The sequence below is a fragment of the Ovis canadensis genome, chromosome 24 (genome assembly GCF_042477335.2).
Source record: "Ovis canadensis isolate MfBH-ARS-UI-01 breed Bighorn chromosome 24, ARS-UI_OviCan_v2, whole genome shotgun sequence".
Classification (NCBI taxonomy): domain Eukaryota; kingdom Metazoa; phylum Chordata; class Mammalia; order Artiodactyla; family Bovidae; genus Ovis; species Ovis canadensis.
Window position 1 is genome coordinate 25,622,860 of NC_091268.1, and position 24,585 is coordinate 25,647,444.

Consider the following 24,585-nt stretch of genomic DNA (forward strand, 5'->3'; position numbering starts at 1 on the left):
AAAACTATTTGGTATGTAAAACACTTTTTCAGCTGTAAATTGTATGAAATCTAAACACAGATCAAGTATATCTAATGAACACTTAGCATCTGAATTGAAGTGTGCTGTTACATATAAAAGACATGGTTAAAAAAATGTAAAATATCTCAACAGTTTTTAAGTTGATTACATGTTGAAAATGCTAATAATTGGGGTACATTGGGTTAAATAAAATATAAATTATTCAATTTATTTCACCTATTTCTTCTTCAATTTTAAGGCAGCCACTAGAAAATTTTAAAATATCTCTGTGGTTCATGTTAAAGTTCTACTGAACCATGCTAAGGTGACCACAACGAAAAAGCAAGATTCATGTAACTCAGGAAGAAGGTTAGCCTCAGGTAAGTCCAGCAGCCAGTAAGCCTTAATAATGGACAGTTATCTGGGAAGGACACATAAGACAAAGATGTTTTTTCATGAAAACCTCTCTAAATAGCAGGGAATGGTTATTTTTAAGAATGTGTCCCACTCTCTCCTGCAGAAAGGAAAAGGTGGGGCTCTCGACCTTGTGACTCCGGGTATAAACGGCCGAGCTTCTGAAATTCTCTGAGAGGTCTACATTAAACAGCATTTGGTGTCCTACAAAGTAAGGTACCCAAGGATACACTGAAAGAATGAGCAGACAGGCTGGAACTGAATGGAAATTTTCACCTCGGGACCAGCCATCTGCTCTCCAGGAGGCTTCTGCGTGAGCTAATCTCTCAGGGATCTCAGGGCAAAATGGAACACCAGGTTGGGAAAAATACTGATACAGAATACTGCTAACCATGATATTCTTCAAAACAGACTGAGTACCGTAGATTTTAACCTACATGGCTAAGAAGTTATTTACTCCCTGGGAAAATTTCTCTCAATTCTTTACATTCCCAAAGGCAAAACCTGTATTGTGGTCCCTTCCATGCCGCCAACAATTCTCACTTTACTCTATACTCTGACATTTTTATTAATTTCTGCTTTCCCACTCTTCTTTCCAAGGTCTGGACAAGGAAGAAAAAGGAAGACGACAGGATTGTATTAACAGGGATAACAACAGCCCCTCCAAGGTTACTTAGGGTTTCCACTGTAGTGACTCGGCATCAGCCACCGGATGATGACTTCACGCACTTCCAATGCTACATGCATTCATCAAAATAAAAAAATCTGCAAAGAGGTGCAACTGTATAGAAATGTTTGTCTTCAGCGCATGAACTATAGCTATGGCTGGCATTTTTCCCCAGAAATGTGACTCAGAGATTTGTTACATTGTCAATTTCTTTTTTTTTTCAATGGCTGTGCTGCATGGCTTACTGGATCTCAGTTCCCCAACCAGGGACTGAACCCAGCCCATGGCAACGAAAGCACAGAATCCTGACCACCAGGCAACTCCCTCAAAATCCTAAGCACAAAGCAATTATGTAGAAAAAAGTCTGGCATTTGGGCACCATAGACACACTATGCATGTGCTGGTGCTTGCCAAAGTACTGCTAAACTCCAAGTAAACATATAGCTTCTTAGCAGGGATTTTCCTTTTACTTGTGAGTTAGGAAGGAGGGAAAGAAACACATCATTCCAAATTCATCATTTGAGGGGAACATAAACTATAGAGCTAAACAGGCACTGTCCTATATACTAACACGACCGTAAACACCCTCACACCATTGTTCTCATTTAGTCAGAGCACAATATTAAAATGATCAATTTGAATACATCTCTTGTATGTATTTCAATCAAGTTTCTCTTTAAAAAAAGCCTCAGGGAGGGAAAGACTTCACTAAAGAAACATTATCTCCTTAGAAATTCCTCCTCCATCTCCTCTTATGCTGCACTTAGGGTCTAGCATTGGTGTCATTCATATATATATATATATATATATATTTTTTTTTTTTTTTAACCATGCTTTACAAAAATAAAAACAATTCTTAGCCACCAGGTCTAAAAAAAAACCAGGCCACGGGCCAGAGCATTTTCAAGCTGAAGTCTCCTTTAGAGGCAACTAGGGCAAAGCTCCCTTACACTGCAGATAGGGAACCTAAAGAGTAAGCCGTGGTCACACGGGACACCTGCCACTAACACCACTAGTGAGGAGAGTCAGTCTCCGACCACAAGTTAAGAAGACGCCACTAACGTCTAGGAGAAAGTCAGGAAACAACATTGGTTGCTAAGTGGGAGACACAGCCAAGCAGTGCAACAGGAGTTCCAAGAAAGGAGCCGGTGGATGGGAATCTCCACTCTATGTCTGCAGAGCACCAGATGTCACGCTGACTGGGCAATATCTACAACTCTCACAGGACTTCGGCTAGGCCCCGAAAAATTAGGAAGGCAGATACTAACTAGGGGGAGGCACTGCATTTTAAGTAGGATCATGAGCAAAGCCTTGGAGGTGAGAATCACCACCTCCTCATCCCAGGAGAGCAGAGGCAGATGGAGCGATGTGGTTGCGGTTCCTATCGCACTCCTTACTTACTGGACATTACTATATTAAGTCGCTGTTACTGCTGTAACAAATTACCCACTAATTTAGTAGCTTTAAAAAATATCTTACAGTTTGGAGGCTGAAGTCTAAAACGGGCCTCATTGGGCTAAAATCAAGGTGTCAGCAGGGAGTGTTCCTTCCAGAGGTTGCAGGGGAGAATCCATCTCATTGCCTTTCCTACCTTTCAGAGGCTACTTGCATTCCTTGGTTTGTGGCCCCTTCCATCGTCAAAACCAGCAATGGCCAGACAAGTCCTTCTCTCACTGCATCACTCTGACACTGTTCTTTGCCTCTCAATTCCACTTTTAAGAACTGTTCTGATTATCTTGGGCCCAGATACTCCAAGATAACCTCCCTTTCTCAACGTCAGCTGATTAGCAACTTAAGTCCACATGCAACCCCCCTTTTCTCTTGTCATGCAATGTAATATATTCACAGGTCCTGGGGTTACAATATGGACATCTCTGAGGAGCCACTGTTCTGCCTCACAGTGACCTCGGGTCTGTTAACAACCTTTCCCCAAGCCTCAGTCTCCTCAGCTGAGATAGTAACACTGAGAAGGTAACATTCTACTTCAAAGAGTGGCAGTGAAGATTGGATCTTCCGGGTAAAGTGCTCTGTTCAGCATCAACTTATCATGCTCAATGTTATATAACAAGCAGTAAAGTGGAGGCCAGAGCTGGGTTTGTCTGAACTGAATGGCTTCACTATAAGTGTGTGACTTTATTATAGAAGAGGATCCCTGAGAGGTTTTCAAGATTTTAATGTTTTGGGCTGTTTGCCTAGGAGTCTTATTTCAGCTTAAAACAAAAACAAAAAACCCCACCAAAAAACCCCCAACAACCCTGAAAAAATAGGATCAAAAATCAAATCACACACAGACAAGGACTTCCCTGACGGTCCAGAGGTTAAGAATCCATGCTTTCACTGCAGGGAGCACAGGTTCCATCTCTGGTCTGGGAACTGGGATTCCACATACTGCACAGGGTGGCCAGAGAAAATCCCCAAAACACAACAACAAAAACACATATACATACACACTCATAAAAAAGGCAAACTTCAAAAAGGTAGAAAATACCACAAAACAATCAGAAAGTAAAGAGTGAAAATTTTCAAACACATGGGTCCAAGGAATCAGAGTATCTACAGGTGACCACTAAGCTTGGTTCTGAGCTCTCCGCAAACTTTTTGCTTCTCTCAGCGCCACCTGTCTTCCGCCCTCTTGTTCCTCATCCTCACTCTCGTTCCTGACTCCTCATCCTCCTGGGAAACCCGCTCTCCTCCAGTCTTCCCTGACCTGACCCGCACACCCCACACCTCTGTGCTCCGACAAAGCCTGTCACAGATGTGTTACTGCACTCGCTCTGTGGACAAGCCCACCTGAGGGCCACCCTATGGGGGCACTATGGATGGTAGGAAGTGCTACTCTTTTTCACAGCTGGAGTACAAAGTGGACCCTCCAAAGTTCGCTGAATTAATAAGTCATGCTTCTCAATCTAATTCAAGAACAGGAATGTCTGGTTTCCAGCTTAGTGCTTATCTAGCAGGGAGTTGACGATGGACAGGGAGGCCTGGCGTGCTGCAGTCCATGGGGTCACGAAGAGTCGGACATGACTGAGCGACTGAACTGAGCAGCACTTACAAGGCTGAGGAGATGTCATAATGGGAATAAAAGTATTTCCTATGAAATATGATCATATCCTTGCTAAAATATTTATTTACTTATTTATGTGTTTCTTAGTTACGGCATTCGAACTCTTAGTTGCAGCCACGTGGGACCTAGTTCTCTAACCATGGATCAAACCTGGGCCCCCTGTGTTAGAAGTGCAGTCTTAGCCACTGGACTGCCAGGGAAGTCCCAGCTACCTGTTTTTTCAATGACTTTAAGAATGTCACTTACAGGATAAGAAAATCTTACCTTTCAGATCTCTTGACGTTGTATAAAGTTTCATAATTTAACAGAAAAGTGCTCCAAAAAAGCTTTATTCATAAAGGGACCTTTCTGTGTCCTGACGGGATTGTCCCAGCAAACAGCAGCACCACAAAACGCCATCTGGTGGAGGAGAGGGACGCTACACTGGAATTATTTCCTCTAATCAATTTCTATTTTTAAAAGGGTTATTTTCCGAAAGTGTTCCTTAGAAGACTAATGTCACAAAGTTTGCTGTCCATTACACTCAGGAATTCCTAAAGGTGAAAGAAGAGAGTGGGTCTTTAGTTAACAGTTCAGTGTATTTTGAGGATGACATTTAAGTGTCGTGTGTGTGTGTGTGTGTGTGTGTGTGTGTGTGTGACTCAGTCGTGTCCAGCTCTTTATGACCCCATGGACTGTAGCCCGCCAGGCTCCTCTGTCCATGGGATTCTCCAGGCAAGCATACTGGAGTGGGCTGCCATTTACTTCTCCAAAATATTGTGTGTTTTTCAATTCAATCCATTAGGATTCTAGTGTTAGGAGACAGTGAGAAGCCAAGAATGAGCCAGGCTGGGCCTCCGTCCGGCCCAGGGTGAGTGACTCCTGCAACTCTGGTCTAGGGAACCTGAAAGGACAGATATGAGGGCACATGGAGGAGGTGGGCAGGAGATCCAAAGTGACAACATCCCACTGAGAAAATCACTCCCTCGGCAATCTCAAGGTATAGTGTTCTTTACAACTTATTCATTAAAACTTTTAGCTAAACTGTAAGAACTGTAAGAGCCCAATGACGAAATCTTGGCCTCAAGGCACTCAGTAAATACTGTCTGAACAAACTAGCTCACGTTCCGGTGGGACAGAGACACAGTCAGTTCCATGGGGAGAATACCATGCCTCACTGTCATCCCTTGGTGTCCACAGGGAACTGGTTCCAGCCCCGGCCCCAACTCCTCTTGAATACCAAAATCCAGGGATGCTCAAGTCCCCTGTGTAAAATGGCACAGCATTTGCATGTAACCTACACACATCTTCTGGTATGCTTTAGATCACCTCTATGATTGCCATTTCCTTCTCCAGAACTTATAACACCTAATACAGTGTAAATGCTCAATAAATAGTTGTAGATACAACGTAATGCTATGTCAGTTAGTTGGCAGATGTGTGACAAGTTCAATTTTTGCTTTGGGGAACTTCCTAGAATTTTCCTAATATTTTCAACCCAGGGTTGGCTGAATCCACAGGTGGACACAGAGGGCTCACTACACAAAAAGCAGCAAGGATGGAGAGCTCCAGGAAAAGGGAAGAGGAAGACCTGCTGGCTGGTCTAGGTGCAGAACACCTGGTGTAGTCGCGTTTAAGAAACCAGACCCAGAAATCGCTTCAGGCGCTTTCAGTCGGTGGCTTTCCCATTAAACTACTACAGACTTTCAGACTATCACTTTATTCACACACAACATAATTCACACATGATGCCGCCTTGTAAAACAAGCACTTACCCTCTCGCCTCCACTCTCTCCCATTTTATGGCAGAGAAACTCAAACACAGAAAAGGTGCATGTTTTGCTCAAGTGTATAGACCCTGCCGGGGCAGACAAAGGGTAAGGACCAGATACCAGCTCCTAGGCCCCTGCCTTCCCCTCAGGAAGCACTGCATCCCTTCTGAAGGTCAAATGGACGAAATTTCTTGCAAATTTTCTCTTTTAAAAAGGGCACTGAATCACAGCAGAATATAACAACATTTTACCAGAACCCATCTTTACAGTAAATAAATAAGCGTAAGACAGGAAAAAATCAAGTAGGCACCCTAAAAATATCAACCCCTCTATCAAGTTTTCTTTAGGCAAAAGAAGAAAGTCTGTCTGCCAAGATCAAGGTGAAAAGGCTTAAAGAGGAAAGGCTTGGCAGTCTAGGAAGAGAGGAAAAGTACAAGGGACTAGCGTCCCAAGGATCTGGAAACACACCCAGAATGCCAGCCACAGTTAATCATTCAGCACTTTGCAAGGATTAATCAGTAATGAGGGTGTGTAAGACCTTTGGGGCTTCATAGGTGGTGCAGTGGTAAAGAACCCGCCTGCCGATGCAGGAGACACAAGAGATATGGGTTCAGCTCCTGGATCGGGAAAATCCCCTGAAGGAGGGAATGGCAACCCACTCCAATATTCTTGCATGGAAAATCCCATAGACATAGGAGCCTGGTCAGACATGACTGAGTATGCACGCATGCCAAGACCATTTACAAAAAACTGAAAGGGAGGTTTGAATAAATGAATAATTATGCTGTGAGCCTAGAAAGGGAAGCTAAATTTTATGAAAATGTCAATTACCTCTAAGTCAATATAAACATTTAATAAAACTACCAGCCCAATGTATAGATGGATATAAAAGAATATTTCATAAAACATAAGAACTAAAAGAAGCAGAGTCCAGACTTCATCAGGTACTCACTTACAGAGCAAGAAACGAAATTATATTTAGTCATACAAAAAGGTTGCTAGACCAAGAGAAAACACAGAAAATAGACCCAATTACACATAAGAAAATATTTTTTGGTTAAGCAGGCATCATCAAGATGAAGGATAAAGGAAGAGTTACTCCATAAATAGTGCTGATTAGTCAGTAAGAAGTGAGGAAAATCAACTGTGCTCTGTATTTTAAGCCAAGGTAAACCCAGGCAGCATAAAGAGCTAAATAATTTTAAAATCCAAAGAGAAGAAAGTACACTAGTGATCAGTTTTTTTAAAAAATAGATCAAGAAAATGAACCACAGATTTAACTACATGAAAATACAGAACTGCTATGTAAAAAAAAAAAAGAGATAAAAGTAAAATGACTAGAGAATAATGGACAGAAATATAACAAAGGGCTGCTGCCCACAACCATCTAACAGCAGGGCCAACATAAACTGACGAACCGGCACCTGGATGGAGACCAACAGGCAGAAGACACAAGGGACTGAGATGGCCCCTCTCAGCACCCTACCCCCAACACCCAGGCAGAGTGCTTCATATATGGGACATTCTCAAAATATTTGTAGACCAATGGCAAGCTAAACAAACGTTAGAGAGTGTCCTGGCTATTTCTAAGGCAATTAAAAAAAAAAAAAACCATAAGGCAATGGAAAGACATGTGCATTTTATATACGCTCGTGGCCTGGTGAACCAGGACATCTGCTTTCTACCACAACAGTCTAAACACTTCATCAGTTAAGCTCTCTATAACCAAATGTTAAATGGGTCAAATGTTCCTCAGGCCTCAATTTGTGTACACGACAGAAACGCAACAATGACCTAGAATTTACATTTCAAACTGTCCCGTTAAATAAAAAAAAAAAAAGCCAGCATGGTTTTCTCTTACTGAGCATCGGCTATTAATATTAAGTAAAATACCATTTGACTTCAGCGTAGGAGAAAGCAAAGGTGAAAAACACCCAGATGCCCAAGGAAGATTTACTTTAGGTAATCCTTCACAGTACATATTTCATAGAAATTCATCCTTCCAAATTTGTGTTTTTCTTCTAAAAATGGTTCATTAAAGCTTAAGTGGGAGCTTAGCCACAAAAATGGAGTGAAAAATTATTAAATATGATGAACTCAGTTCTTGCAAAGTCCATAGGCAACAGGATTTTACAAGACCCAACTAGAGAGGGAAGAAATATAGTAAATTTACTGAGCTAGATTTATTCCGAGAAGAAATCTAATATAATAATGTCAAAATTAGTGATCTGACCATAAGATTTGTTTTGTACCTTTAGGTAGTCTTAACCCATTTGTCACCCTTCTTGCTTAAAAAAGGAACAACAACAACAAAAAACTTATTAAAAAAGCTATTAATAAGTCAACTATATTAGAAAAAAATGGGAATAAAGACTACTACCTTATATTTGGAAAGATTTTTTCCAAAAGAAGCAATGTTTTGGAAACTTCTGAATGAAAAGGTAATTTAAGATGAAACATTAACACGCATTATAAGTTAGCTGGATAACAACACACCCTGTTTCAAATCTTGAAACAGCTTCTCAAGAACTTGAATGCTGCCATTATTCTAGAGACTAACTCTAGGCTACCCTTTTATACATCATCTTCAAAGGACTTTATTTAGTTTTCTAAGAGGATTTTTGAACATCTATCTGCTTAAGCTTATTTAAGTTGGCAGTATTTTGTCTTCAAAATTCAAACTCTGACTCACTGAGCCTCTTTAGTCACCTGAAGCTGTGCAGCCCAGTCTTAAAGGGGACAGAAGAGACACCTAATGTGACAGGTTGAGTTCCTCGCCCGATGTCCCCTGTGTGAAAAGCATGCACACAGCAGATTCTCTATGCATAAAACTGTAAGACAATGTACACACTAAAACGGCCAATAATACAACTGCTTGATGTTGTACGATCATAATACCTCCCCCAAATACTGAAGCAATGTAATATCCAGTAGCAGGAGGATGGCTACATATTTTGGCTGGCCTACTGAAAGATCAGTGCGATCACTCATCTGGCAAATAGTGACTGATCCCCTGCTATGTGCCAGATGCTGGAGAAAGAACACTAAACTGAAGACACACGGTCCCCACCCTCAGAAACCTCCCAGTCCCAGGAAAACGACAGACAGTAAACAAATCATCTCACAAGTAGACACATCAATATAAACTAGGCTGAGTGCTATGAAAAAAAACAACAAATCTCTCCCCAACGTGGTAGACTGAGGAGGTGCTATTTGAGGGGAATCTGGAGGATAAACAGGGGTTTAAAAGATGGAGAGCTGGGCCCTGGGCACTGGGGATGAGAGGACACATTTCAGGCTGAAGGGCTGGCACAGCGGCCCCCGTGTGAGGAAGGAGGGTGGAGACTGGGTACCAGGTAAGTGCCCACTGGTCTCGTCAGTGGGATGGGAAGAGGCTTGGACCAGGAGGAGATGAACAGCAGATGAAAGTATCTAACAGAGAGCTGATTTCAGGTCACAGCTGATACAGAGAAAGAAAATGGAGCAACATGAAAAAACAGGCAGGATACAATGTTTGACTTACAAAGCAGGGCTTCAAATAAGATATGATTCAACTATGTAAAAAAAACACGTATATATGGATTTGAGAATAGTGAAGCTAGCCATAGGCTGATGCTGTAATGTGACATGACTTTCATATAACCAACAATACAACCACTAAAAACTGATCAAAACATCCAACTCCACACAAAACCAGAGAATATAATAAAATTTAAAGTGCAAAATACAACATTGTAGAACTGTGTGATCAAGCTACATTAAAAAAAAGGCTCTAAACATTTAAGAGACGGTCCTTGAAACAGCAAACAATTCTGTCAATAGAACATAAAACAATGTAATATAAATACAGAGAAAAACAATCAAGAGAACTAAAATGTATGATCACAAAGATAACCTATGCAAAAGTAGGTATCAGTATACATACATTCTGGTTAAAGCACTAATGTGTTAATATGAATCCTGTTTACCTTTCTTTAATGAATGCAGTGCTGAGGTGAAGAAGGTCAAATAACCCGGTGGCTGGGGTGAGCTACTGAACTCAAAGTACCCGAGAACTCCAGGCTGTAGAACAAGAGCAGAATTAGATGGCTGGGGTATCGCTGGTCACTGCATAAAGAGAAATATTTCAAAACAAGAAAGACATGCCATTACAACTTAACAACTGCAATCTGCTGCATTCCCTTTGTGAAAACCTAACAGAAGCCGTGAAAAATGTTGCCAGTTAGCACTGACCCTTTCCCTCCATTTAGACAACAGACAGGATAAGGGATCGAGTTGAGTTGCAGCAGCTTTTACAGGGGCAGTTAGTTCAGAGCTGAAACCCCCTAGGCAGGTCTTTCACCCTCTGTGGACAGTTCTCCTATGCCCCTGGTTTGAAACCTCACCATAAAGTTCAAGTACTCACTTGCCTTTGTTTAGCAACTCTAGGCAAACCAGTTCAATGATCTGTTACCTTTCTTACATTTCTTCCTCGACTTCTTCCTCCCCTCACTCCAAACACACCTTCACACTCACTGGAAATCAGGCTACCCCTGAGTGGCTCCACTGGTGCCCAAGGTCATCCTTCTGGGGCTCCTTCCTCTCCCCCGACTCAGAGGCCAGCATTCCTCACGGGCAATGCTCCTCTCTTGTCAGGTCAGTCTGCGGAGAGCTCTCTTGGTCCTCCATCCCAGCTTCCACCTGCTCATTCCATTTCTCTAAGCTTAGAACCGTGCACCCCTCCATTCTGCCAAACCAATTAACTGTGTTCCACCAAACACATTCTGTTTTCATGTTCAGAATAACTTCTTCCTCCTTAGAGGGCCCCGAGGGCACCATTCTGTCCAACTTTGTTCTGTAACTAAATGTTTCTGAAGCCCAACTGCCGAGATCCTTGAGCAGAGAGTGCTGGCTGGGAGTCAGGAGACCTAAGCTCAAGTCTGACAGCTCAGTGATCTTGGGTGAACCCTTCAATGTGAAGCTCAGCTTTCTTAACTGGCAAATGGAGACCATTCATCCTGGGGTTACTGAGAAGAATGAGCTTGATGAACATAAAGCACTAGCCAGAGGTAAGGAGTCCTTTCTAGCCCTAAAACACACAACACTGTTTTTAATAAATAATTTTGGAGCTGATGTGATCACTGGGACAAAGACCTAAATAGTAAAATAGAAATTTACCCTGTTGGTAAAGTTTAAAATCAGTATGTTGTACAAAAAAGGAAATTTCTGATCTATAATGGAACATACTATCTTTCAAATCTAAAGCACTTGTTTAGTCTAATAAGATTTCATTTTAAATAAACTATTGCTTTTCATTCTGGTAGAGACCGAGACAGTCAATGTTTAATCTCAATATAAAAAAAAAATCCAACAAATAACTAATTTCTCAAACAACTGAGGAAATAAGAAAGTAAAGTTATTGAAACAGGATTTTTTTTTTTTTGCTAAATTTCTTTAAATGTTTTCAACAAGCCAATCCAGAATTGGCTCAAAGTAGAATAACAAACTGTTTGGGTTCCTAATGTTTTAAACCAAGCTATGACGGTGTATCAGCCTTTACACCATGAACTAAGGAAAACAAGACCTTCAGGAATTTCAGTCAGTTAATACTGGGTAATACAAGATAAAATGAAAAGTGATGGAAAGAAAATACACCCATTTAAATTTCTTTCACTCTCCTAAATCAAAACCAATCGGAATAAATTCATTCTGAATATTAAGAATGGTTTCATGGCCAAAAATTATATGAAGTGAGCTTCAAATTCTCTTCTCCCATCATAGGAGAAGGCATACGGCCCATAAATACGTATCTATTTATATGCATATATGTAATTACATGTGTGTTTATGTAAACACACCTCAATGGAAATGAAAACTACCTGAATTCTACGTCTTCATGAGAAATGCAGATTAAACCTTTAAGAATGAATAAAGGCTAAACCATTTGCAGGGGTCCTCTGCAGGCGTTTTAACCGTGTAAGGGTTTATCCCTGTTGATGGCACCACTGCTGTGGTTTCCCAGGCGGCTACGCAGCTTGAATGAAGGACCCTCTATTCTCAGAAGACCTGGTACTGAAATTTCCAAAGAAATTCCACAAACAATACAAAAAAACCCATAGGTAAAATTACTTTTACTTTTTACTGCCAAAAATATGAAGGTCATAAAATTCAACAACCATATTAAAGGATTAAAGGTTGCATAAATCATAAAATACTAGCTATTTTAAAGAAACAGGCAATGTCTATCTATTTTAGGTACTATTTTCCAAATATTCATAGTAGTGTGACAGCCTGTATTAAATTTTGAAATGTGGCATGTTTCGGAATGTCACTTAAAACTAACATTTCAAAATAATAAAAAGGAAATAATGTGACAATTATCTGTTTATTTCTATTGCAAATTAGCATTTAGAAGTTATTAAACTGGCTCTGGTTATGCTTCAGGTAAAATAAATTTCACAACCATTTCCCCAAAGTTTCAATGCCTCTCCAACCAAAGCTGTTATCTGAGAAATGATTATATATTTCAGTTTCCTCCACAGTTCTTTCTTAAATCTGCAAAAAGGGAAGTTTGGGGAACAAAACACATGCCTATCCACATACACGATCGTGCCAGGTCTACACCCCTTGTTTGCTGGGCTGCATATCAACCCAGGAGCTGGTTCAAAGCAGACACCGGGGCCCCTGCCTCATATACTTTTGAGGCTCTCTTTCAGATGAGCCGGCCAAGCACGTGGGGCAGCCTGACCCTGGGCTGAGGTTGGGGCTGGGGCCGGCTGGCATGCACGCTGTCACTCCTCACTCTGACGCCCACCAGTATGTACAGATGGTCCCACCTCAGGGTCCAGCCACAGAGTTTCCATCGGTCCCTCCCCGAGGCCAGGACGGCTGCCAGGAGAGCCAAACAGCCCACAGGAACCTAACTGCCAGCGCGCCCCTTTCCTTCGCTTGCCCACCTCATCAAAGGTGTAATCAGGACACACCACAGTTGCAAGACACCTCTGTGCCCTCAACTCCCACCGCTCTCCCCACAGCTCTAGTCACTGCCCAGCCAAATCCAATTCCTTCCTCAGGACCTCTGCACTCACTGCTCCTGCCTCCTGCAGCACTTTCCCCAAATTTCCGCAGGGATGGATCACATCACACAGGCTTCACTCTAAGTCTCTGTCCAAGTGCCGCATCCTCAGAGACGTCTTCTCTGCCTTCTAAGACACTCACATCTCCCTCTCTGCTCTCATTTCTGTCCCGTCACTTGTCTTTGTCTGTAGCAATGGTTTGCTGATATTATGTCATGTGTTAAGCTTTCTAGGGCTGCCATGACAAATCACCACAAACTTGGTGGCTTAAACCAACAGAAATTTATTCTCATGGTGAAGAACTAAACACGAAGAGTACCAGATTATACCCTAACCATCTGTGGGTTTTCAACTCCATTCCATGATGTACAGTATATTCAGTACTGCTATAATAAGGCTGGAATAGGCTAAATGGGCTATTTATATGAGGCCAGCCCAACCTTACCAGCATAAAACATGTCTTTCCTACGTGAGCACCATTTGCAGTGTGCCATAAATTTCAGCAGATGGTGTGCACGCCCTCTAGTGGCCATGAGAACAGTTACCTCCATGTGTTGCTTTCCTCAATGGCAACAATATTTCTGAATTAATGTTAACTCACACTTATTGGAGAAGGAAATGGCAACATACTCCAGTGTTCTTGCCTGGAGAATCCTAGGGACAGGGGAGCCTGGTGGGCTGCCGTCTACGGAGTCGCACAGAGTCAGACACGACTGAAGCAACTTAGCAGCAGCAGCAGAAAATGTAAAGCTAAAGTTGTACAGAACTATGAATTAGCAGAAACAGTATCTACTTCTTTGTGCAACATCAGAGTACAATCAACACTTTTACTAACAAACAACAGGATAACAGCAGGTACCAGGCAGCATTCTAGGTTTGTCTCCAAAGTGCTCAGATTTCTGTCAATTGGCAATTTACCCAATGCCCTGCTTCTCCCTCCAAACACCTTCCAAATGTTCTCTTATCCCACTTAAATTTAAAACAACTTGATTTATCAAAACTTCTAAGAATAAATGAATGGATATATGCTAAATCACTGCTCTTAAAAAGATAAATTATAGAAATTCATGAAAAGATTTTGAAAATATTTTGGTTACAGATATGAGTTTTAAATAAGACTGTTGACATCTGGTGGTAGACTGAAAGGTACAAATCAGATGATTCTGTCACATGCTTTAAAATATGAAAAAGTAAGCACTATTGACATAGAAGCTACTGATACTTAAGGCAAATGATGTCTGAAAATTACCGACAGAGGAGTCATAAAATTAGTGACTGTGAAAGTGACATTACCACACTCAGTCCTATTCCCTTTCCAATCCACTTAATGTCTAAAAAAAATGACACTGGGGTGTGCTTGACTATGCTGTCCCCAAGTAACAAACTGTCTTGTCTGTATCTTAAATAGTTAGGAAGAACTTTCAAGGAAGAGGAATTTCACCACACAAGTAGGGTAAATGAAGAAAGCAGAATTTTTAACACGGTTTGCAACAAGATGACATAAAGCTCCTGGTCTCTGCCTGCAGTGTCCACCTGCAAGTCCACTTAGCTTTAGCTACATTCATGATTTGTAAGGCAGGTATGATTTTAGTGCGTATCTGGGAAGAACATTCTAGACTCTACCAAGCATCAATCCTGTGATTTTCATACACAGAACACTCCCAGTTCTGTAGAATAAATACTAACAACCCAATTAATAAAACTTGCTTCTTTAATAGTAAGTCAATAGCCATAGCCCATCCTTTATCACTAATTATTCTTAGACCCATTATTAAAGATGAAGGGAAAAAGGTTACAGTCAAGTTAAGATTTATTTTAAAATTTTTCTCCCATGAAGAAGAAAGGATCAAAAATGACATAAAAATAATTAAATATTCAAAGTTTTAACCTCTAGTTACATAGTGAAATTATAAATCAGAGACTTTAATCATTCCTTTGTATATAAGGAAGAATCTTGGGAGCCAGAAGACCTGGACTGCAGTCCAATCTCCACTTAGGGTAAATCAAACCCTCTCTGCCTCTCTGTACCTTTATCTTCTTAATCTGTTTAAAGGATCTACAGTTTCTACCTACCTCACATGGCTGCTGGGAAAATCAGAAGTAAAAGCACTTGAAAACTGCTGGTCACTTATCCAAGCATAGTTTACTCATTCTGTTTGCTGATAATGTCTAAGATATTCTGGAATTTACAGAGTCAAGCACTTACAATATTCACCCTTTAATGTCTTTCTGCAATGTTCAGTAAATTAAATGCAATCCTGTTTTCCTAAAAACAGCATCTGGGTTTAGCGTCATATTTTACAAACACAGAAGTATGGTGAATGATGAGCAATCTGATTTGGTTAGGTTTGATGTATTCCAAGTCAAATAAAATACTGGTTAGGGAATTCTCCAGCAGTCCAATGGTTAGGACGCTGCGCTTCCACTGCAGGGAGCATGGGTTCAATGCCTGGCTGGGGAACTAAGAACCAGCAAGCCATGCAGCACTGTCAAAACCATATACATATACGTATATATACATGCACACACACATATATATTTTCTCCATTTGTTAAAAACTTCTGCTCTTCTAAGTAATTATCAAATAATCTGAAATAGGCTTTTAAAAGGCTTCGTCTGTAGGATTTATAAAAATTCAAACCAACCTAGAATTAGAGCATTTCTGTTTATAACAGCATTAGGAGCATATGTGAATAGAGTTCAGTACACACAGAATAATGAAGTTTATGTCAATATATTAAGTTGTTAATTGCAGGGTAGCGTAACTTCCCAAGTAATAAACACTACACAATCTTACGATGATCCACACTGTTCATAAATACCTGGATTAGAGACAAACTTATAAGTAACCAATATGGTTTTTTTTTTTAATGAGGAGGAAATTATCAAATGCATTCCTGTAACACATCGCAGAAACATTTAGAGACAGAAGCAGTGCCATCCTAACAAACCTTAGAAGTGCCACAGAAACATTAAATAATTATTTCTGCCCAATTTTAGTATACCTAAATTTAAACACATTTGATATTGAAATCCGTATTTGTAATTTCAAGGAATATGAAATCTGTATTTTAATGGATTTTAATATCAATCCATATTAAACACACTTGATATTGAAATCCATGTTTGTAAAGACAACATTTGGATATTGTAATCCAAATACAGGTTTCATATTGAAATCCATATTCAATCAAAGCAAGTATCTGTCATATTAAGACTCCTTTAAATCAGCAATACCCTTAACATGCTTAGGATGCTTGCTTTTTTTGGGTGGGGGGAGTGTGTGGTACAAACTGAGTAAAGGCTGAGCCTCAGGGACACCTATAGATGAAAAATAACTCACGCCTGGCTCTGGCTCCCCACGGGTAACACTCCAGAATTTTCCAGTTAAGGCACTGCTTAATTTTCATCTCTCTACTGACACTGTGATAAGCAGAGACACTTGCAACAATTAGATTGCGGCTTTCTGCGTGCTATATGAAAAACTGTGTGTTTATACTAAGACCTGTGAGGCATCCTAAAGACCTTATTTGAGGAAACAATCATTCAGAGCACTGGTTCTCAACCAGGATGATTTTGTGCCCCTAAGGGACACATGGCTCAGATGGTAAAGCATCTGTCTACAATGCAGGAGACCTGGGTTCGATCCCTGGGTCGGGAAGATCTGCTGGAGAAGGAAATGGCAATCCACTCCAGTACTATTGCCTGGAAAATCCCATGGACAGAGAAGCCTGGTAGGCTACAGTCCATGGGGTTGCAAAGAGTCGGACACGACTGAGCGACTTCACTTACTTACTTACTTAAGGGACACACGACAATGCCTGGATATTTTTGGTTGTCACAAGTAAGGGGGAGGTGTGGCGCTATTGGTATCTAGTAGGTGGAGGCCAAGGATGCTGCTAAACATTCTGCAGAGCACGGGACAACCCGCCACAACACAGAATTATCTGATTCCAAATGTCAATAATGCCGAGGCTGAGAAACCTTCATTTAGAGGATGCCTATAAAGTTTATTATGGTCCAGAGTGGGGCCTCTAAAAATTCCTTTAAACTTTTTTATGTATTCAACTATCAAAACCATGACAGTGGTTTCATTTCTGGATCAGAAATTGTGTCTTTATGCTATCTTACAGAGAGTGAATGAAGCTGATATCACTCCTTTCTAAGGCAGTATCTGGTATGTTTCACAAGATAAAAGACTTCCCATTTGAAACCATGCTGGGCCTGACTCCCAAATTCTTTCACAATTAATCAAATACTGTCTCTTGCCAACCCAACAGTTTCATTTCAGTGAACAGAAGCCCAGCAAAGATGATTCTGACAAGATAAAAGCCATCTGCAGCTTTCAGGAGGCATTTGAAAGGCCAAGAGAAGCTCTACAGGGTTCCATCTTGGCAGCACTCTCTTGGGTCCCATCTTAAAGGCAGTCTAACCATTGTTGTCATCTTTCTAATTAAGTGGGCTGCCAAAAAAAACCAAAGAACTTGAGTAATGTCACTGGCACGACACCGAGTCTGATGTGAACTCAACATCAGACTTGGAGCATCATCACTGAAAGTTGCTGCTGAAAAGCGGGTTCTAAGAATGCAGAAGCTCAAGGTCAGGAATCATCCTTGCTGCTCAGTCATGGCTGTGCCCTTGTCTCTCTCCTGCAGATCCAACTACAGAGACACTACAAACATCTTAGAGACAGTAATAAAAAAGGGTTAGAAAGATCTCTGATACACATGCTCAAAGGCACTGTTTAAAAAATACTTTCCCAACCAAAAATGATAAATCTTTCGTCTGCCTCTTTTCAACCTCTAAACTCACCAAAACCAAAACAGGACGGATTATCTGAGCCATCTCCCTTTCTTCAGAGATGAGAAATCTGCATAAAACGCAGAAATAAAAGATTTCTGTCAGAGCTAGATGTCAGGGCTAAAACCCAGCCCTGTAGAGTCCTAGCTGAGTCCATCTCATCACGTGACCTCTGCTTAAGAACTTGCTCAAAACTCTCTGTACACAAACCTCTCACAGACCTGGATATAACCCTAAAGCCACCTCTCTCTGCTCTGTAAAGCCAAATCATCTCCGTTTTTTTCCCACACTCTTTTGGGGACGGGCAGGTACATGCTGTGTGCTACATGATGTTCCACAGCTCTTCTCCCATTTTTTTACTTTCCAGAGGACACTGAGTGAAAATGTAAAGGGAAAACAGAGGGCACCAATCCAGGCCCAGTGTTCCACAGAAGTCTCAACAGAGTTCACCTGAAGGAAGACCTCTTGGCCTCTACAGGTCATTTTTCATCATCTCAGTTACAAAACAAACAAAAGGTTTTTATATAAGTAGGGAATTCCGGCAGATGTTAGGCACATTTTAAGTTCTCTCAGGAGTGCTAACTATCCAGGATTTTTCCACAATGTAATTTTCACTGATACATTTTCACTTATTATGACTACATCCTAGCTGGCATTTTCTTTTTAAAATCTCATTTAATCCCTGTTTTACCAATGAGAAAATGGAGGCTTAAAGAGGTTAAGTACTAGCTGGAGGCCACATAGCTAAGAAGACAGAAGTGAGTTTGGATTCAAGTTTGTCTGAGTCCTGATTCTTCACCGTCTTGCTGGACTACCCCCAGTGACTGACGGTCATCTACTGAAAATCTACGTGAAAACCCTCATCACACAGTCACTGCACCAAACGGAGTCTCAGGAAAACCCTGTTCCCGGACCTTGACGCCTGGCAGATGAGTGACCTGCCCCCAGTCGCAGACCCAGTTGGTGCTGCCAGAGGGATGGGGCCCAGGTCCCACTGTAGGTCCTGCTCACCAGCCTCCCAGGAAAACGGGAGCAAGCCCAGGAGGGCACGGAAACCTACCCTTTACCCACGTAAGAGTTCGGAAGCCTTCACCCTAAAGCACATCTGGGAACTAGCAGCAGAATAACTGGAGAGGAACACTGCTGCCTGAAAATCTGCTAACAGTTAACACAAAGTGTTTCTGACACAACTGAAAAAAGCTGTAAACGATGCTCCGGGGAAAAAAATTCATATCCCACCTATATAAAACATACACAGTGCAAAAGGTAAATTTTAACCAAATGACAGTTACTAAATTCTCAAGTAGTGAGAGGTGGATTCATAAGCTTTTTATCTCTACTAGATACTTATAGTCTTGATTTTGTTGTAGCTAAGTATCATTTTTACTTGTGACCAAGAGGCTCAGATGGTAAAGAATCCGCCTGCAATGCAGGAGGCTCAGGGCTGAGAAGATCCCCTGGAAAAGGCAATGGCTACCCACTTCCATATTCTTGCCTGGAAAATTCCATGGATAGAACCTGGTGGGCAACAGTCCATGGGGTCCCAAAAGATTCAGACACAACTCAGCGACTAACACTGTAAGTACGATTTTATATTTGATCCAGTGAATTTTTCTGTGGAACTATTTTTATAATTTTTGAGATTATTTTAAGATTTATATTGGTCTCTCAACAAAAACCTGTCCTGAACACACACTGAGGATCCCAAAAAAATAATCCATCAGGGGTTGACTGGCAATAGGAAAACAGTTGAGATGCGATGTTAGGAAACTTTCTGTTAATAAACCTTGAAATTTTTACACATTTAATAAAACATAAAGAACATATTCCTAGCTTTTTTTTTTAACCTAAACTACAACTTACAAGAAAAACCAGATATCGCATAGTAAAAAGCTGTCAGCATCGTCCAAAATTTTAGAAATCTGTGTCCTATGTGCTTTAGTCCCTTCAGTCATGTCCAGCTCTTTGCAACCCTATGGACTGTATCCTGCCAGGCTCCTCTGTCCATGGGATTCTCCAGGCAAGAATACTGGAGTGGGCTGCTGTGCCCTTTTCCAGGGGATCTTCCTAACCCAGAGAATCTTCCTGACACAGGGATCGAACCCACATCTCATGTCTCCTGCACTGGCAGGTGGGTCCTTTACCACCTTTACCGCTGGGTGCCCAAAAGTGCTGTATGCATCATATATTTAGAGATCTACAATTGCATATAAATTGTAATTAATTCTTACATACTCTAAGCTAATCGTGAGATAAACTGAAAGTTTGTTTAAAATTCCCAAATAAAAAATAGTATTCACAAGTTTCCTGTTCTCTAAAAACTCACTTGGCCAAAACATCCCTGTAATTAAGTATCTCCAAAAGCATTTAATTGGGGCTTACCTATATGTGATCTTTTAATTGCTGCAAATCAGGAGGTATAAAGACTCTTCTAATAAAAACAATCCAATGCAACCCAGTGAAGGCTGAGGAAATGGGAGAAGACAGGAAAGACAGGTACCTCGTAGTTTGAGAGAAAATCTAGTAATTCTGATTGAGATGGGATGTAGAGAAGTGGTTTCATCACTCGGCGGACAAACTTCTCAATGTAAACAGCACTCATGGGGCCTTTGTATTCGATTGGTCCAAAACTAGTACCAAAAAAAATAAAAATAAAAAATAAAAATACACCATGCATTAAACCTGTAATATATAACTGAAATCATCAACACTACAAAATGAAAATGTCCTGCTTTAGGATCCCAACTGGTTCATATGTCAGTAGCCTTCCTTGTCTCAAGAGGGTAACTGGAGGCCTAATTAAGAGCAAGCATTTTATGTGAGGGGAGGTACAACTGGCCATTACTTTTTAATATGAAATTAATTCTGCAAACTGAATTTCAGAGCAAAGTTCATTCTAGTCTCTGAAAAAAATTAACTCTCACAGTAACATTTCTATAAAAAACAATAAACAGGCAACTCTGAAAACAGATCAAATGCCAAAGGATCTTTACATAATTCTGCTGGGGGTGGGGGAGGGGCGGAAGGAGGGGGGAGGGGTCGACTTTCCTTTTCAAGTCACTGTGAAATAAGGAACAAGTTGAGCAGTTGGTCTTTGGCCTACTACAAAGTAGTCATTAAATATTTTCAGAGGCACTTACACAAAAGGTCACTAAATAAACCTTAAAACTTTATTACAACAAAAAATTATATGAAGGTATGAAGTGAGGGAACTGTACAAATGATCTTCCCTGTTTTCCCAGGCAATTGTGCTTGGGGACACACAGGAATTTGATTTAGTACCAATAAGCAATACTGCCAACACCGAGTTATCCTCCTAAGCTAATCAGAATGGTCACAGGGCTTTCTTCACTCTTGCACAACACACATTGCTCAAATATAATTGGATGGTATGTGGCCAGGATGGGGGAGTACAGCGAAATTCAGCAGATCTATACCTATTCTTCTCTCTGAATGGAAACTGACACTAAGCATCCTGTTAACAGCAACAGCAGAGCACAGAAAAGAACTACATAAAATGGGGATCACAATATTAATACATAATAACAGAAACACACATACATATAATGTGATGACATAAACAATCTTCAGTGTGCCCTGCAGAATATGACAGCAGACAGGGAACATCAGCATGAAAGAGGTAAAAATAGCTTTCTCCACACACAGCAGAGACACTGGGTCAGCGACTCTATCGATTCAAGACTTACTACAATTCATTTGCTAACTAATTTGTTTTTAAATTACTACCACCACCAACCCCATCATCCACCACCAAATTTTAATTTAAAGGAAGAAATCAAAAAAATCATCTAATAACTTATTTTGCTTAGCAGAAAGTGGGCAAGGGACCTGGAAACCTCGTCCACTCAAGCAAATCAGGCTCTGCTGAGGTTCCCAGGTACCGTGTTACAAGGGTCCCAGGGATCAGGTTTAATGAGAAGATCCCCAGATGCAGGTCGTAGAGCACGTTTTGCCAGCACACCATGGCCACTGCTTTCGGACAAGCTGACTGAGGGGAGGTGAATTCTGCACAGAGTGTTTTGGGAAAACTACTTCCTGCTTCAGAGTCTTTCCTAAACTGCCTTTGTGACTGGCAACAAAACAAGCCAAAAAAAACTTGGAGTCTGCTCTCACAAAACAGGAAAGCCTGTTAATTTCTATAGGTAGCTACTACTAAGCTGTTAAGCTGTTATACAAACAGCACAGAATACAAAAAGGCTACCTTTTCGTGTCTCTGCCGTAGCACTTAATTTTTTGGTACAATGGGAATGGTAGATGTTGAAATGAGTATTAATGGTTCTGAACTAACTCAAACAAGTAAAGGTTTAACAGGCCAAGATGAGGAGCAAGCACTTTAAGGTATACCAGCCTCAGTTTCCTCATCTGTAAAATAAGAGGGCTGCACTAAGTATTTCTGATGTTCCTTTCGTGTCCTTTCAATCTTTCTATAAAACTAAGAAAACCAATAGTGTAAGACAATGCTGCACACCCACATATCCTGAAATGACATTTGTACTCAATTCAAGGGAACTCTTATGATTTTAATGTCACAGCGAGTTAAGTCTACCTCTGGGCAGCGGGCTTGGTTACACATAGTTGCAAGGCCTACACTCCCTGCTAGCCATCTGCGCCCTATTTCCAAAAAAAGAAACACAGGGATCTCTTCAGGGCAAGCTCATCGCCCATTACATACTACCGCGGTTTACAACTTTCAAATATTAATATAACACCATATACTTATCTTAAGAAAAAAAGAAGTGACCATCAGCAAGTTACTCAGAGAAACTGTGTTTATACCCAGAGGGAAATTTGAGGGTGGAGATGGGGAAGGAATGTGTGTTTTTGCTCAAATACTATTCAATAGCTCCTGAGAAACAACACTCTGAGCCACACAAGTTTTATGTTAGAGACATAGGAATGTGCGGGAAGGGGATAGATAATCCACACATGATAGTCTGGTGATATCTGTAATAAATCTGCATTGATTAAGGCCCAAGAATTTTAGAGGGAGGTAATAGAGCCTAAAAAGTAAAGTTCTTACTGGTCAACTCTTCTTAACCCTTCAGTAACAAACTTCAAACCAATTACACTGCACAGAGCCCAGAATTTCATCTTCTGTCTCCAAAATCCTTCAAGTCAGATTTTAGACCTAACATTCACAGCAGGATTTCCCAGGTGGCTCAGTGGTAAAGAATTCACCTGCCAGTGCAGGAGGCATAGGAGACACGGGTTCAATCCCTGGGTCGCGGAAGATCCCCTGGAGGAGGAAATGGCAACCCACTCCAGTACTCTTGCTGGGATAATCCCATAGACAGAGGAGCCTGGAGGGCTACAATCCGTAGAGTCACAAAGAGTCGGACACAACTGAGCAACTAAACAACCCAGAGCAAGGCCCGGGCAGTTCTCCAAAACCAAGCACCAGTATTTCTGCAGCAAAATGAGTACCGTGGCATCTGATGTGGTACAAAGACTATAGGTGGCCTCTTGGTACTTTAGGCCAGATGAATGCATTTGGGGACGATGTTCATGGAACTCTTTCAGGTCTTCAAAGCTCTCTGGATTTCAGAATGATAGATTATAGGATTGCACACTTGTAGTTTTTTCTTCCCAATTTGAAAAAATGTTAGATATCCTCCTGACTATGTTATGCTGCTAGACAACAGGATAAGGACTTTAGTACATTTTTATTCCATAAAATATTTCTATAATATTTGAAACATACAGCCACACAGCGGAGTAACCAGTACAATTGAAAACAATGCTACTGAATACGTAATAACATGGAAAAATGTTCACACACAAAAAAGCAGTTGAGGAGATATTACTACTATCAATACATGACTCCATTTTTTAAGTAAAAAAAAGGGGGGTATGGATATGTACAGTCACAGGAGGATATAAATCAAAACACATAGTGATTATGGATGACTGATAAATCACAGATCCTTCTATTTACTTATTTTTGCTTATTTATTATTTTCTCAATTTTCTACAGTAGATATTTTTAAACAGGATAAAACAAAAATTCACTTTGAAACTGATAAACTGAATTGGATTACAAACACTACTTGAAAGTTCTTACCTCCGATGATACAGATATATTACAGGAAAATAAAAAAAGTGTTTCTGTTTTCTGCATTTCCCCTGATTCCACCAACAGTTAATTGCGACAAACAACACCTGCAAGTCAAAGAAGGTTTCAAATGACTATAAATAACAACTGAAAAATCACCAAGATTTAAAAAATAAAACTACAGAAATGAAACAATCCCTCTCTGAAACAGAAAGCATTAAAAAAAATCATTTTGGGTGTTCAAAGAAGAGCATCATTCACCCTGACAAGGACAAAGACAGACCCTAGTAGACAGTGTCCAGCTGGGACTCTGAATATTTTGCAGTCTGGTCCAAGAGAAAAATGAATTGCTTCAAATCCTGACGTGAATGACACCAAATAACTTTTCCTAAGCATGATTATACTAAAACTTACCAGTAGGATATGTCTTTTGATAGTCAAACTGAGCATCTGAGAATAAAAACAATCTTACCTTCAGCTGACATACTAAAAATTTCAAAGGACCATTTTTAATAATGATATTAAAAACCAATAAAGATAATAGATGACTAGAACTATACTCTAAAATATACTATTAGATAACAAAAATATGGATTAAATATGTATTTATAGGCAGATGCTGAAGTATTTAAGGAGACGTATCCCAGTGCCCGAAATTTACTTTGACCTGTACCCAAAATGGGATGGATTAATAGTTAGACAGGAGCAGAGTTTCTCACCTTTGTTACTACCGACACTTTTAGCATGAACTGATACAGGGT

General features: G+C 40.6%; 1 protein-coding gene across 4 annotated transcripts in view; it reads right to left on the minus strand.

Annotated features, from left to right (window-relative positions):
- The window catches only part of TXNDC11 (thioredoxin domain containing 11), a 58,619-nt gene that overhangs the window by 23,456 nt on the left and 10,578 nt on the right, over window positions 1-24,585 (minus strand). Inside the window, exons 3-5 of one of the 4 annotated variants that reach the window (XM_069569972.1) lie at window positions 23,834-23,931; window positions 20,252-20,381; window positions 9,865-9,958 (exon numbers count right to left, since the gene is read on the minus strand). In XM_069569972.1, coding sequence (XP_069426073.1) covers window positions 9,865-9,958; window positions 20,252-20,381; window positions 23,834-23,931 — 322 coding nt within the window. Of the gene's footprint in view, window positions 1-4,409; window positions 4,681-9,864; window positions 9,959-17,763; window positions 17,817-20,251; window positions 20,382-23,833; window positions 23,932-24,585 lie in introns of those variants that run through there. The other 3 variants (XM_069569973.1, XM_069569974.1, XM_069569975.1) reach the window with 3 other exon arrangements.